The sequence below is a fragment of the Cheilinus undulatus genome, linkage group 1, assembly GCF_018320785.1.
Source record: "Cheilinus undulatus linkage group 1, ASM1832078v1, whole genome shotgun sequence".
Classification (NCBI taxonomy): domain Eukaryota; kingdom Metazoa; phylum Chordata; class Actinopteri; order Labriformes; family Labridae; genus Cheilinus; species Cheilinus undulatus.
This window is the reverse complement of record NC_054865.1, coordinates 55,177,216-55,193,963: the sequence shown is the minus strand read 5'-3', so window position 1 is coordinate 55,193,963 and position 16,748 is coordinate 55,177,216. Positions and strand designations below refer to the sequence as shown.

The 16,748-nt window shown below is 39.1% G+C and overlaps 1 protein-coding gene across 16 annotated transcripts in view; it reads right to left on the bottom strand.

The window, feature by feature from the left end:
• madd (MAP-kinase activating death domain) overlaps window positions 1-16,748 on the bottom strand; it is a 93,535-nt gene that overhangs the window by 56,153 nt on the left and 20,634 nt on the right. For 9 of the 16 annotated variants that reach the window (XM_041794450.1, XM_041795128.1, XM_041794792.1 and 6 more), the window contains exons 4-11: window positions 14,483-14,786; window positions 11,269-11,400; window positions 11,070-11,183; window positions 9,129-9,209; window positions 5,195-5,251; window positions 4,187-4,359; window positions 1,423-1,658; window positions 1,178-1,334 (exon numbers count right to left, since the gene is read on the bottom strand). In XM_041794450.1, the coding sequence (XP_041650384.1) occupies window positions 1,178-1,334; window positions 1,423-1,658; window positions 4,187-4,359; window positions 5,195-5,251; window positions 9,129-9,209; window positions 11,070-11,183; window positions 11,269-11,400; window positions 14,483-14,786 (1,254 nt within the window). The remainder of the gene's footprint in view (window positions 1-1,177; window positions 1,335-1,422; window positions 1,659-4,186; window positions 4,360-5,194; window positions 5,252-9,128; window positions 9,210-11,069; window positions 11,184-11,268; window positions 11,401-14,482; window positions 14,787-16,748) is intronic. The other 7 variants (XM_041794629.1, XM_041795296.1, XM_041795382.1 and 4 more) reach the window with 1 other exon arrangement.

Genomic DNA, 16,748 nt, shown 5'->3' with positions numbered 1-16,748 from the left:
ACTCATGAACACACAAAGTAAAAGAAGTCTCAGAGGAGAACTTTTAAGGTGTACTAAGAGGACTTAACCATCTCTTCATTCTTCAGATCATAGAAGAGCTACAGATTTAATCTAAAACCATTTTTTTCATCCTAAATAAAGGAGACCCACAGTCTAATAATGCGTTCAGCTTATATTATGATACTCTACAGAGCTCATTCACTAACCTCTGCTCTCCTGTCACACACCAGCCTCTGCTGCTCTGTCTCCTCCTCCTCCTCATGATGCAGCTGTACATTCACCATGCATAAGACCCTCTCCTATAGGGACTGCAGAGTCTTTGACAGTTCTACAGCATCTTGATTGACTGTTATTTAAATTTGGCATTTATTTACAGTTCCAGTCGATTGTTTTAGTAAGTTTCGTTTTTTTCCGAATACTTTCACTTTCAAGCAGGAGCTGAGTGAGGATGGGAGCGGGGGTAAACAGACCTTTAGGAGACGTGATCGGACCAGTCAACAGTCAATTAACTGTCAGTGCAGCTGTGGTGCCAGTTCATGGCAGATATAATAGCCCAAATGAATCAATAAATCATACTGGCCCAAAAGTGCGTCGGCACACTGGGAAATGCCTGGTATGCCAGATAGCGAGTCCATCCCTGCAGAGTTATCTGAGTGTCTCCATTGTAAACAAATCCAGCACGGTGAGAGGGGCAGCTCTCTGCATTAGCGGTGTGCATGGCTACAAGTGGTGCGGACTATATAAGACTCTACAAACTTCCTGTAACTCCGTTCATGTCGACAGTAGGAGAAAATAACTTTAGTCTTATCTGACATAATCTGAAAGCTAAACCTGTCGTTCAAAAGTCTCTGTCCTGTATCCATTTCTGTTCGCTTGTACCGCATCACGACGGCGCCATTTCCTGGTCTGGCAAACTATGGTATGGGTCGAGGGTCATACAGAACGCGCATGCGTTAATCGTCCGACAAAAAATTCAGCGGCGTTAAAATTAATCTGAGTTAACGTGATATTAACGCGTTAACTTTGACAGCCCTAGTTGGAAGCATTATGTTTGAAAACTGAGGACAAAAATATCTGCCTACATGTGGACTCAAACTTAAACTATTCACAGGAAGTGATACAATAAATGGAGGGTAAATTGGTTTGCTACTCTCTTAATTGTCTCAGTCTTTCCTACCTGTCTGTGGGGTCAGACTCGTTGCCTTCATCCTCCAAAGGACCAGCCATAGCTTCGACAAGCTGAGAGCTTCCATCATAAACTCTGTAGACCACTGGCTGTAACTGGTGAGCATACCACTTAGGTTTGTCTCCTATTAAGGAGGGGTCAAACACATCTGGAACACAAGTGCACCGAGAACAATGTTAATGAGACATTTTATAAGCAGCATATTTAACATGGAGCAGGTTTTAAAAGAGTCTTACTGTTGTGTATCCTCTGAAAGGCCAGGTTGGAAGGGTTGAGAGCCCATTCTCCATAGAATTCCACCGCCTGGGTGTGAGAAAGTTTATCTGCAAAGCCAGATCGTCGGGGACGAGACGCAAGAAAAGAAGATGACTGGAAAGCCACCACAGGCCGGGGGAAGAGGCGCAATGTGCGGGTGTGCATCTGGAACCCTTGGAGAACATTGGCAGAGTTGAAGAAGCGCACCATGGCAACCCTGTGAAAGATAAAGATTTATTAAAGCTTAATACCCTTTTCACATTTAAAATAATTATTTGATATATAGGCTTAACAATTAAGGGCTGCAAGATAAATCAGCCACAAATATATTCATAGAAGGTAAGAAAACTAAATCATTATGTTCCAGTAACAGAAATTCAGCTGCACCAATTATGTCTGATAATGCAGCACGTAGCTTTAGACTCTTAATGTTACTTGAAAGGCAGTCTTTAAAGAACATTTCCTTCTGCCTTTTCTCTTTCTTCTCAGTTCCTGTTTTCTGTGCTGTTTCACTGCATCTCTCTTCGTCAGCTGCTCAAGGAGGAGAAGAAAAGGTTGAATAACTCCACAGGAATGCAGACGTTTTATTGCAAAAGGCTTGCAGCTGCTATGAAAGGTGGATTACAAGATCTTACCCATTAACAAGTCAATTAATACGTTTAAGAATGAGTGAGGTTGTTGTAGAGGTTTTCATTTTGTAGCCTTTAAATGCTTAAAAAGGGAAGTTGAATTTGTGTTGAGTGATCTAGCAATTTAAAGGTTAATGCATGATTTATCAGAAACACTTTCATAGGAATGCTGAAAGCTATATAGAAAGGTTCCATTGGTAAAATAGCATTCTCATTACGGTATTTCTTTTATAATATAAATATGCTTATTTATGGAATCCATATCAGGCACTACAAATTAATAACCACTGGTTATATCATGGACCCGTCAATAGGGGTTGACACAATACTAACTATTGGTAATTTATAATAACTGATGTTTGAAAGTGACATGCATTTAAAGTAAAACTGAGCCACTGATAAGTTTCATTATTCAAGTTTAGATCCAGGACATTTGGTTAGTTACGTAAACCTAACCTGTCATTAAATAAAGCTAGGCTACTTTATTATAAATATAAATTAAAGATAAATACATACAGCATAAGAAAGAAGAATTTTTATCTCTGAAAACTGGACATCTTTAACAGTTTATCTATGCATTATATTTTGCTGTTAATTACAAAAATCAAGTTTATCACATAACTATGCTGTGATGAATCATGATAAATTATACATTGAAAACACTACCATTTACTTGCATTTTTGTTTAAGATAAAAGAAATGCAAGTATGATGTTTAAACAAAGAAATATCAAACAAACTGGAATTTAAAAAATGTAACATCTCAGCTAAGTTGAAATGGAAAATAAATTCAAATATCTTAATCCTCTGAGCAATAATATTCATAAACAGCAAACTTCATCAGCAGACAAACACATCAAGAATAAAGTAACTTCTGCTGCAAAGTGAATGTAAACTGAGGCACCTTGAAGCCCCTCGTCTTTATTGATGTTGATGGTGTACAATCTTCAATGACCCATTTAGTGATCGGATTAGTTTGCTTTTGCCGGCTGTACACCAGAAAACTTTGCAAAAACTTTTAAAAGACTCTAAAAAGACTGACATCTGAGACCCTCTCACATCTGAAGACAATTGTCAGCAAGCTGTGAGTTTTCAGTCTCAGACTAAGATTTTGCAAAGACTGTGGGTCACTAACTACAAGACTAGAATACGATTCCTTTGAGATTATTTCCCATCATGCCTCTGGTGAAAGTTCACAACAACAATTTCTGAGCAGAGAGCAAGATGTAGAAGGAGATGAGTTCAAATTTGAGTTAATATTTCTTATAATCCAATGTTTTAAATTATATACATCAAGTAGAAACGAAAGTTAAACACCAAAGCAACTTTGCATGTTACAGCAACAACCGAGAAACTATCCCGGATACACTTCAGAATAACAAAAATGAAAACGTGGGTCATCTTGCCACAGAAACAAACTGATCAGGAATTTACTTTGAAAATCCCAGTGAAGGTTTACTGTACCTGTCATGTCAGCTTGGAATGAATTCACAGACAAGGCCCACAAACACACAGGTTCAGAGATCTGACTGCAGAAAAGTTTTTCAATCTCTTGAGTTTTGACCGGATGAGAGCATATTGACCAACCATCCCTCCAGTCGAATGAAAAGTGTCAGCCTGAGTATTAACCATATCACAGCTCTTTTTTCAGGTATACTAAGTATGCAAGAGCAGCCTATAGCAAGGCCTTTGCTGTATGGGTTGTAAAAATGTTAAGGGTATATTCACTTCTGAAGGCACCACTACACCAGTGTACCTAATGCAATCAAAGTAAACTTGCATTTCAGGATAAAAGATTGTACTACTGGATTATAACCACTGATATATTACTATGTTCATCACCTCAGTGTTGTCAATGGCAAAATGGAGCTCATTGAGAATGATTAAGATTGAGACTGTAGACAGGGACAACAAGGCCTGAGAGTAGAACAAGCCTTGCAGGACTAACATAGTAGCATACTTTTTCATCAATGAATTTCAGCTATCTTTAAGATAAAACAGCAACACAGTGAAAAGACCAAATGCTGACTATCAACACAGATAATTGGCCCCTTCCCTGTAATTTCTAAATCCTTTATTTCCCTAGCACATGAAAATGGGAAACATTCACGTCTCACCTGGTGGCTACATCCACAGAATCAACGTCATTGCCGTAAATAAGAGGGTTGAACTCTGTGGAGGACGGTGACGCTTTGTCTCTTCCAGGTGGGAGCAGAGGTAACTCTTGGCCTTCCTGAAACTTCTCAAAGTTCAGAATGGGCTGGGTATTCAAGCTCATACTGGCCAGGGCCTAAAACGGATGAAAGTGACTCAAATTACAAACATAGCAGTGGCTCAACAGACAAAAAACAAAGCGCTGTTATGGAACACTCCCACGTTTGGCATCAACATTTAGTTATCATTAATTTCTACACTTTAAAGGACATTTTGAATGTCTTTTATCTCCACAAACATAAAAAAATATGGGCCAAGTTATAGACCAGTAAAGTGGCTATAAACATTAAGATAATATGGGATAATCCAATAATAAACATCCAAATAATCATCCCTCCTTGTAGCAAACATTAGTGCTGCCCAGGGGAGTACTTAACGGCGTAAGCAAGGCTAAATAACAGGGCATAACCCCTCTGTTTGCTGCTTTGTGTTGTTTATCTTATTCCTAATAGAAACAGCAGCCAAAAGACTAAAGTGGTATTCATGTATGTTGATGCCTGTGGTGGGTGTGTCACTTAGGAGAGGAGGAGCACAAGGGAAGTAAGTCACTATGCATGGTTTGCCTTGAGGGAACTGCTGCAAACGCAAGTGTCAATGTTTAGCTTAGCATAATGGGACATTTAGTTGCTGGGTCTTGATGAATGTTATCTTTGTCAGAGTGATTAGCTTCATCATATCTTGTTTTGGTTACGAGAGCACTCACTGATGCCAAGATATAGATGCACGCACATTCAGTCATGCTCAAGCCAGAGCTAAGCAGTGTATCAAAAACTGGTCCGCAACATTCGGTGACACTGTTATGCATTTTTATTCAAGTCTGAAAGAGTAGATAAGTAGTGACAAGCAAAATAATGTGAGAGAAGAGGAAGAAATCCGTGCAGGAGCATTCCACGAGAGGAGGTATGAGTAACCTTATTTTCAGAGGAGAAGATCTGCTTTTGGGTGATCACGGTCAACCTAACCAGACACTAGGAAGAGAGATGCGAGGAGAATCACATGAAGGCTTGGGATGAATACTTTGTGAACGACACTGGAACAGCACATGACAAAAGGGTCACATTCATGACCCTTTCCCTTTCTTTTCTTTGTCTCCTTTCAACAGCACTTCTCTTTTGGCCTATTTTTGCTGACAAGGAATAAACATATTTTAGTGCCACCCAAATGCAATTAAAAAGAGATATATTATGATCTTTTTGGTCAATCAGAGTGACATTTAACCAGTTCATAATGCACATTTTCTATTCCACAACTTACTGAAGAAAGGAGATTAAAAAAAGACACACTTGGTTTTGTTTTGAAGGGTGATGGACAGACAGGGGAGGAGAGGATTTGCAAGGCATAGAGAGAATGAAGGAGACCATGGAAGACAGTGGGATACACAGAAAAAGCAACAACGTGACCAAAGGATAGACTTCACCTACAGAATTAAGTCGCTAAAAGACATGAAGGACATCCATGGTGACCATCTGGGACAGTCCAGTGGTCACAATGGAGTGGGGATGACAGATACAACAACAGCAGATCTTTTCAGAAACATTGATCAATACTTGCACAATGACGCACCTATAGTGATAAGCCTTAATGGTGACTTCTTATTGTTAACAGAAAAAAACAGAACCACCTTTTTTGTAATTGTAAATAAATCAGACACTTGCTAGGACTGATTTATTTTAATCATCCAGTGTTGAGTGCAAGTATTTCCAGTGACTCTCACATCAGCTGCATTCTGCTTTGGCATCACACTCTTAAACCACCTTAAGCGACATTTTCTCCGTTTGTGAATGTCAATATTGTGTGCTTGTTTCCAAATACACAACTGCTAATCTGAGGCTTTGCACACTCCTACACACCAGCCTCTCATCACACATCCGCACACAGGGGAGAGAGCTGCTAATCACACACGGCTAATGAACCGGCTCTGATTCAAGGCATGTTGAACAAAAGAGGTGTATTCAAGCATTATAACTGAGGAACAGTTTCTAAACTTCTTACAAATGTCCAGTTAAGCTTCAATACATGAATAAAGTTATTCAAATCGTAAGAATAAAACCACATAATATGAGTTTTGTCTTTGAACTGTCTTCATAGAGAGTGAAGCTTTGAGCTTGGCTGCTTTAGAAACCTTCATTTCTACTCTTTGATGTATTTTAGGAAACCTCTTCAATACCTCGGCCAGGAACTAGGGATGAAAATAAGTGTCTGACTACTGCTTTCATTTCCTCCAGCTATACTTTTATTTGATGAACATGCACTGTCCCTTCTCAGCAAATCAGACTTAAAAAAATAACTGGTTTCCACAATACATGGTGTCAGTTAATTATGACAATGTGAGGTGACTTTAGTATGTGGATCCCTTTTAATGGTAAATAAAACAATAAAAAAAAGGTGGATTTATTTTACAGATAGACCAGATCTAATCAGTATTGGTATCGGGTTTGATATTTGCGTTATTTCTATACCGTCTTTGCTGAGCTATATGAGAGACAGCAGATCAGTCAGAGACCACTCATCATCATATTTCACTCTGACTCTAAAGAGTAGTCAGATAACAATTGATGGGATTAATGTGAAGCACAGTTATGAGGTAAAATGTGTGTTCACTTTAATGTCAGTATAACAGCAAAATATGCACGCATCTCTGTCGGCCTGCTCGTGGCTTTAATAGGAGCTGCAGCAACTTGTATTACAACTTTTTAAAATTGTGTTTAAACTCATGACTTTCTTCTTTTAAGTCCATTATGATTCAAAGATAGTGGCTGTGGCTACAGAGGAGCAGCCTTAAAGAGTGACAGCGAAGCTAAATCAATGCTAAATGTGGTATTTCTAACAAATCCTTCACAATAAAAGTCTGTAGTTGTTCTTATCCTTGAGTGCCTCCAGTAGCAGCTCACACTTCATCAATTTTTAGTTTGAAAACTTCACATTTGTTGCTTCCTGCTGCAACAGCACCTTTAGTTTACTTTAGTTTTTTTCTTGTTTGAAGATATATTAATGTTTGAGTAGACATTTTTTCTACATATTGGCATTTTAAGCAGTAATACACTTTTATTTAAAACATCAGTTTGTTGCAGAAGCCCTGTGCTACTGTTGGTTGTTTACTTAACATAATATTTGTTGCTGCTACCCATTTCTATGTGAAGCCAGCACAAAGTTTAAATAAATTTACTGGGAATATAATAATTTCTATGCATTCTAAACTATTTTTCGGTCTCTGAATAAGAAATACTGTTTCAAGTTAACTACAGCCTAGTGTAACCTTACACATAATATCACAAAAAACAATTAGAATATTAGTTATGATTTTTAAAAAATATGGCAATTCATATCGGGTATCAGTACATGTTTCTCACTCAGACCGGAGTTGAAAAGAAGCAGATTGGCCCATCTCAAATTCATTTATAGCATTGCTGTCATTTCATGCTGTACTGTGGATTAAAAGAGCTTAAAATATTCCCCCCTGTGGGCATTAAATCTAAAGTCTAAAAGGTTAAGCTAAATTTGCAGACTTTTAGAATTACTGTAGAAGAAAGTATGACAGTCCATTCAACAGCAAGACCTTAGCTATTGCCAACTTAAGCCTGGCTCACACTACAAGACAACTGTGCCGATTTTTCAACCTGATTCGGCCCCTTTGACTAAAGTCAGCAAAGGCTGCATTATCACGCTTCCCTCTCCAGCCTGTTTGGAACAGAATTAGAGCCACTACAACTTCAAACTGTAAAATGAAACATGTCCTATATTTATGATCAGAAATCTTGTTGTGTGGGGGGAACACAGAAGACAGCCCAGCAGGCTTGTTATGTGAAATGGAATAGCAGCCAATCAGTCAGCAAACTGAAAAAGGAGGAAGCACAACAAACACAGCTATCACAGGGATAGTAAACGTGAAGCAAAGAGTCAGATGGACACCAGAAATGGAGGACCAGCTTCTTGATTTGAGACAACACAAGTGTTTACACAACGTGTTTTGTACAATACACCAGAATCCAACAGTCAGGTGAGAAACCTGGACCGAAATTGCAACAGTAATGGATGCTGCCGGTAGCTAACAGCTAGCCACTTTAGCTGTTTACTCTAAGCTGTTAGTGTATGGTGTGCTGTGTTGGTCATTTTGCTCCACACCATACAATTTAGGAACAAAACGGTTAAATCTGTCATTATTTTCTGTCATGTGTTAGGTGTCTCACATTAAAAAAAATCAAATAAGATCCTAAAAATCTTTCAGTGTGTGTGCAGCTTAACTGTATCTTACGCAATGACTGATCATGTTAGTTAATTCTACTTTGTGTGAAGTATTACTGGTGTTGCTTACAGTGTGGGAGAACATAAAGTGAGGTGTTCCCATGAATCAGAACCAGATTCTGATATAATGTTAGATAAGAGGGTTAGCAGGGCTGGTTAGTTTCTCTCAGCACAGTATTACTAAAGGTTTAGCTTGGGTAACAGGGTCCTATGATGTGGTTTTACCTCCAAGAGCTAGAGCATGCAAAAAAAACAGGACAAAAAGAAAGGAAGAAAACATTTGTTCATGTTAGTGCACCTCAAAACTCATTTCAAATGCTCGCACACTCTTCTACAATACATACAACTCTGCTGAAGGAGGGAGCCCATTCTCTTTACACTGCTGAAAGAGAGGTTTTATATTTACACATTTCAATCCACTAACAGTCACAGGGACAAAAATAGCTTGGCTCCAGAGCACTAGCTAGGTTCCAGAAATTTCTCTGCAATATGCCAGTAATCCCACTGGTTTTAGTCTGAGCCCTGGCTGCAACAGTGCTGAAAAATCTGAAAATGTTAAACTGCTAAAAACATAAGAGGAATCAGACAGATCACATGCAGTACCTGTTTCAGATGTTTCTTCAGCTCGCCTGCCTCAGGCTCTGGGAGAGGTGGTAGAAGCTCTGCATTGGTGGGCGCTACAACCTGTGGACAAAGTCAAATTTACTTGGTTATAATTTCATATCAAAGACTCAATGTGTTAAAAATAAAAGTCCCCAGCTGGCCTGAACTCACACTGCTTCAAACCCAACTGAGCCTGGGCACAGATACAGCACAATATGACACAAGAAGTCTACACGACTCACACTCTCACAGTATCAGCACAAAAGAGCAAACCATACTGCTTATCAGTGCTTATGCACATCCATACTGTGCCAAGGGTCCCTGAAGTATGGAGAACTCGCAAAAGTCAAACAAACTGGGCTTTGAAGACTAAGCGTGCTTGAACACAGAACAGATTACTGGTTTTACTACTGCAGGTCAAGGAGTGTCAATCATAGCTTGAACAGATGCCAGCTGTCTTTTGCTCTGAATTAAACAATAAAATAAACAAGAACTGATTATAGACTCTTTCTAATGTATCAAAAGGAGGATAATGTGGACCCGCTTTGCTTCAAATAGAACTTAAGATATGGATGTGATAAATGCAAAGAAAATCGCTGAATGTAGACATACAGTGCCATGAAAAAGTATTTGCCCCCTGTCTGATTCCTGATTTTTTTTGCATATTTATCACATTTAAATGTTTCAGATCATCGAACTTGTTAAATCATGAGATAACTGTGATTAAAGTTAAACTGTCAGACAAAGTGAAGTAGGCTACAAGATCTCAAAAAAAAAAAAAACAAAAAAAAAAAACGCATCATGCCACGATCCAAATATATTCAAGAACAAATGAGAAACAAAGTGATTGAAATCTGTAAGTCATCTGTAAAAGAGAGAACTGGAAACAGTGGTGAACCTTCCCAGAAGTAGTCAGCCAAACAAAATTTCTCCAAGAGTATCATCAACATTTAGAAACTGCATTTTTTGTCTACTTGGGTTGTCTTTGTAAGATACTAAAATTGGTTTGATGATCCAAAACATTTAAGTGTGATAAAGATGCAAAAAAAATCAGGAATCACAAAGGTAGCAAACACTTAATGTCACTGTATCTGGTAATTGATGATATAAAGGTAAGAGAAAATGCTCTCCTATTGGTAGGTGTTAGGATTCACATCATTGATGTCAAGTCAGGGTGTCAGACTAGACAACGCTGAAGAACAACCCTGACATGCTAGTTTTGTTAAATCACGGTCGTGGGGTGACTTAGACTCATCTTTAATTATGTCACTCTACTAGACCATCTGACCCATTCCTGCCATGCAAAATCAGGGACAAGTTTTGACAATGAGCCAAGGTGCTGCAGTCAGGCAAAAATCTGGCTGGATCTGTGTAGTCTGAGGCGGCCTTAAGTCTGAATTTACTTATTCAAACATGCAGCTGATATTTGCAACCATATCGGTCAGTATTTAAAGCCATTTTAAGCCAGTTTATTTGTTGTAAATACAGGCCAAAATTTTTATATCTGTTGTTGCCAGTATTCAATCATGTGAGCTAATATCTATAGATACCGGTCTCATGCAGATAATATCATGCACTGTGGTAAAGAATTCCAGAGAATTGAACCATAGTGGCTGAAAGCACCATGAGTTGATTAAGGTACAAGGGAGACCTGTAGACCTTTATTTGACAATTCAAGGAACCTGTCTGTATTCATTCAGGATGTCAGCTATACTGAAAGAAGCTAAGATGTTCATAGATTTAAAAACAAAAAGTAGTATTTCAAAATCCATCCTGTTGATGACTACTGCCACTGAAGAGAAGTGAAAACAAGAGTGATGTGTCCAAACAGTTTTGTGTTTTTGTTTTTTTAGTACAAATCCACTAATTAAGATAAGGAAGAACAGTGTATTTTGAACTATCTAATGCATCAAAAACAGAGCCCCACGTTACTGGACTGACCTTACTGCTGTCAAGGTCCACAAGCCACACATCATCTGGCATTTTGAAATCAGATTTGTAGAGGAAGAAGCTGGCCGGAACACCTATTATGTAAGGAGTTGGGGCAAGAAGGAGCTGTGGGAAGGACAGATATACCAGTCAGTCACAATTTTACAGCAACGGAAGATTCCATTCTAGCAGAGCAAAGGCTTGGTTTTACCTGTTCAGCAGAGGCCATGCATGTTGGCAGTAAGGGGATGACGGGGAACATGTACTCCAGAGGGTAGATCATCGCCACAAAGGCCATGACGCTCATAGACAAAGCATTGTAATCTCTGGATTGAAGAATGACCTGAGAAGATTAAAAAACACAATATATGCAGGAAACATCATAAACCTTTAATTCCCTTTGTACCTCAAAACTATTTTTCATTTTCATTCTTACTTGCAAGTTGTTTAAACAGATGCAGTATCACCTCTCTGGTCTTTTGTCCTATCAATTAATTTATTTACTTAACCCATATTTCTCTTCAAAGTGAGGTGTGCACAACCCCATATTGCCTCATGGCAGAATATTTAAAACTGAGCCTATATGAAAAATTTATTTGGCAGCACATAGTCCTTGAAATGAAGCCACTCAGAAAGCTTTCAGACAGCACTTAGTTCAGCTCGACTGAATTTAATGATGTTTTGAATTCATCTTCACATAACCAAAAGGAATGAATAAAAGATGGCAGCATTTCATACAGGTAGTGATTTTCTTTTTAGTGGTCGAGCCCAAAGGGGAAGAGGGTAAAGGATCTGGAAACTTTGAAAACCCTTTCAGTGGGCATACATCTATTTAGGTAGGGAGCACAGATAAACAGAAGAGCTAGACTGAGTGAAAGAGAGCAGAGAAGCTGTCCAGCAGTATGGTGTGTCAGCAGCGTGGTTGAAGCTGTGAAGCTTGAGTTCAATTTGGGATACATGCAAATGAGTCTGTATATCAATGTTACTCTAAAGTGATGAACACCACACAACAAGGGTTTCTATTACAATCTTACTAAAGCTTTCAGTGTCACGAGAGATAAAACATCGACTACACAGCTCAGCATCTTGTTTTTACCCATCATGCTTTTTCCATAAGGCTGTGAAAAAGCTTCAGTGAGCTGTATCTGAGGGAAAATGTCTAATGAAAGTCACTCATGGTATTTCTCTTGATGTTTTTGTTCAAGGAGAGAGGACACAGATGCACTCGGAAAATACAACAAACTTAGTATACCTTGACCTTTTCCTTGAAAGTAGGACTACATGATGGATCGTTTTACCATCACAAATGTGCAATGTTAGGTTAGGGATGGGTGCTTACAGCTGTGGCTGGGGGAGAGATTGTTGTGTACACATATACTGGAAGAGAGATGAGCACTTCAAACAAGACAGCAAGACAACAGTGCAAAACAAACATGGATGTAAAAAGCAGCAGTGGTTAAGGGAGGAGATGAGCTGTCTCCTGGCTGTGTGGGCCTCGGATGAAGCACAAAGAAAGATGGAGGGAGCTCTGAGTGCTAGTGTTGGCGGGAAAAACACAGACCCACAAAGTTTACAGTGATGTAATGATGTGACCAGCTCCAGCCTGTGGAAAAGCAAACCAATTCTCTGACCGCACTTAGATTGAACCAACCACGAGTTGTCAAGACCTTCTCTAGAACTGGCTTGGTAGAAACGGGTCAATACAGTGCCTATTAAAGTATTCAGCCCTTTGGCTATTTTACCTTTTTACTGATTTAAAAAATCTGCCATGATAAATGTAATTTGACAAAAACAGACAAAAAAAAAACTCTTTAATGTCATACTGAAAACAGATTTCTGCAAAGTAATGTCAACTAAATAAAAAATTGTAATGTAAATAAAGTTACAGCATAAATATTCACCCACTCCAAGTTAATATTAAGCAGAGTCAACTTGGGCTGCAATCACAGCACTGGGCCGGTGTGGATAGGTCTCAATCAGACTCAAACATCTAGACAATGCAGTTTTACTCCATAATACAACTTAGAACTGCTTAAGCTCTGGCAGGTTGCACAGTGATCTGGCGTGTCAAGTCACAAATTCTCTGTTGGACTGAGGTTGTGGGCTTTGACTCAGCCACTCAGAACACTCCCCTTGTTGTTTTTAAACCATTTCTGTATAACTTTCTCTGTATGCTTCAGCTCATTGTCTTACTGGAAGAGAAATCTTCTCCCAAGCTGTAGTTCGCTTGCAGACTGAATATGATTGTCCTCCAGGATTTTTTTTGCATTCATTTTACCCTCCACCTTAACAAGTCTTCCAGGGCCAGCTGCTGAGAGGCATCCCCACAGCATGATGCTGTCACCACCATGCTTTACAGTGGGATGGTGTGTTTGTGGTGAAGTGCAGTGTTTGGAACCCTGGGGGATGTTCAGTAACTTGGGAATTTTATGGTATCCTCCTTCTGACTTATATTTTTCAATAATCTCTTCTTTAAATTGCTTCGGGTGTTCCTTTGTCTTCATGGTGTAACAGTAGCCAGGGAAACTGATCAACCAGTGACTGGACCTTTAAGAAACATGTGTCTTTGTACAACAATCACTTGAGACACAATCACTGCACTCAGGGATCCCCATTTCACTAACTGTGAGGCTACTAGCAGCAGTTGGCTGGACCTCTGTTGAATTAGGTCAGTCACTTTAAGGGGGGTGAATATTTATGCAGTCACTTATTTTACCTTACACATTTTATTCAGTTGACATTGTAGAATTCTTGAAATATTGATAAATAAATATTGAAATCTTTTTCCCTTCTTTTTGTCAAAAAGCCAAATTATATTGACCCTGATTGATTTATAAAATCAATAAAAGGGCAAAACATTCAAGAAGGTGTATACTTTAACATACACTCTAGTTACAACAGATGTTGAAGATCAGTGTGCTAACATTTGTTACTTATTTCAGTTTTTCACCTGTTTTGATTATGTCAAAAATATTCAGAATCAAGAAAAAAAAACAAGAAAGCATCATTAAGATGATTTATTTCTTCGCAGCTGTTGTAACTATGCCAACTATGGCTGAAAGTCACAATTTAACATGGTCATTCTTTAAACCATAACACCAGCATGATCACTGAGGCAGACGCTCCATTACAGATTTTAAACGAGCGTGTTTCCACAATCAGCAGCTCCTCATCCCAGCATTTGTTAAGGCTGTGACCACATAAAGGAACCCTTTATGGAGCAGGTGCACTAATGGCTATCCCTAAAGCCTTTTTTTTATTGCAATTTACAAAATTTGAGGAAAAAAAGATTCTAATCTCAGTTATCTTTCAACATCGTTCAGCCCTACTTGAAACCATCACATCAGTTTCAGCAGACTATAAAAGAAAGCATAAAAAGGAAATCCTTTCAAGAGCCTTATCAAAAATGCTGCCCTCATCCTTACCTTGTGCTCTAGCAGGACACAGCTGAGGACCTGCAGACAGGCGTCCACACCCAGCAGCTCTAGGGGCAGGTGCAGGGGGAAGTCGACCATGGCGAAGCGAGAGTTGTCAGGTAGGGCAAAGGTGAGTGCTCGTTTCAGATCTTGGGGCAGGACTTCGACATCCACACGCCTCTGACCTGCCAATGGTACCGGTGACCGCAACAACCGGTACACCCAGGATTCAATCTCTCGCAGGTCGGCCAGCAGCTGGCTGCCTTTCTCTTCCACTGACAGAGCCCCTGTAAACACCCGCCACATGGTGTCCCTGAGTTACGACAAACAGAGAAGGAATAGTCAGACTTTATTGTTTACATAAATAATATCAACATTAAAATTTGTTACATTGATTTTTTCCCCCCTTTTGTAAATAGTTTTGATTCAAAATTTGCTTTTCAAACACCGCAATCATGTCTCAAAGCTATTAGGAAATGTCAGATGACAATGAGGTAGCTTCAAATACCTTGTTTTGTGCAGGGAATAACTTCATAAATAAATTAATTCTCTGAGTGGTTCAAAAGAAATATATCTTTGGTTGGTGCTTTGAGCCTTTTTCATAAATAAATCTGTTCCTAGAGACTAGCTGGCCTTAAACAGCAAGCACCAACAAATAAGGAGCATATTTTTACTCATTTTACAAGGATATATTTGCATGTAGTAAACAAGCTTAGAGCTTTACACCACAAACAATTACGCAAGTATGGAAAAAGGGGAGTGGATTTAAGGCAGTGCTTCCCAGCCATTTTTCCTTGGAGTCCCCCTACACGTACCTAAGAAAGGTGGGCCCCTCCGGGAACAAAGAGAGAAGAAAAAGTGACACACTGTCATCAAAAATCACCAGACCCCAGGTTGGGAACAAATGATTTAGGGTAAACTGTGAAATTTAGGCGTGAATAAGAAAGAAGAAGGCTCTCTAGTCCCACTTGTTTCTCCAATAAAGGGAGCATTAAAAACCACTGGATCAATCAGATGTACCTTAACAATTAAAATATATAATACAGAGAAAGAGCAAGTAGATTCTTAATCCTGTGAAGATTGTATCAGTAAGTATCTGGCTTTCTTTTTTTTTTTTTTTTTTCGAAATAAACATAAACACAGCAACAATCATGTAGGATGAATATCCTGATCTGATGTCCTTGGTTGATGTTAAAAACTTGCAAAATATTTTATGCCTAATAGACAGCATGAAGCATTAATTTCTGTGTTCCGAACTGTATGGAATTAAATTAATGTTTCATTTTATAGCTCCAAACAGCAACCACGAGGCCTCTACAAAACACTCAGTGTAATAACTACCATGATGGGCAAATGAGATTGAAAGCACAGTAGATGCTCTTAAGCTGTAATATTGATTTGAAAACCCTCCACTCTTCACACACAGAGTGCCATTAAACCATTCCAATAGTGATCATTCAGTGTAGCAAAGAGAGAGAATCATTAGTCTTTGAAGCCCTCCCACCTACTGCAGCTGCTACCCAAAGGCAGCCAGAGACCCCAATCTGTCAGAGCCGCCATAGCACAAAGCGCTCGCAGCCATTATGCAATGACCCTCTTCCTTCTCTGTCATTGCTACACAACATTTCAACCAGCCACCTCAAGGGTAAGAGATTCTCTGCTCTGTGAGGCCTTTAGCTTGAATGGTCACTTCAAGGTTGTCAGAGAAACCACGGTTTCATACTGAAGCTATATGGAATCCTCTGGAGTATACAACCAGAGGGAAAACATGTGAAGGTATGAGCCTATCTGTGAATCAGATAGTCCTATAATCCCTTTTAGTGATGCGGAGAAAACCTGCTTCTACAGCTATATATAGACGCCTGTGGAGAGTATGTAAACACTTTGGGTCAAGTATACAGGGAACGATCCAGAGTGAAATGACAACCTAATTAACACTTTGTCACTTCAAAACTGCAATCTACTGCATTTTCCATGGCAACAGAACAACAGCAGTTTTTACCACATCAAAACATAATGAAACAACAAAATACATTATGCAGCTTAATCAATCAACCCTGGTGGTTAAGAAATAAGCAGCCAATATGACTGACTCCTCATTTAAAATGTAATTAGAAAAGCATCATGCTAATGCCACTCCCTCATAATGGTATTAGATCAGTTAGTATACTATGTTAAGTTTCCATTGTAACAGATAGGGCTGAATGATTTTCACAAATAATCTAATTGCACCCCCCCCCCCCACCCCCCCACCCCCCCCACCCAATATTGTGAT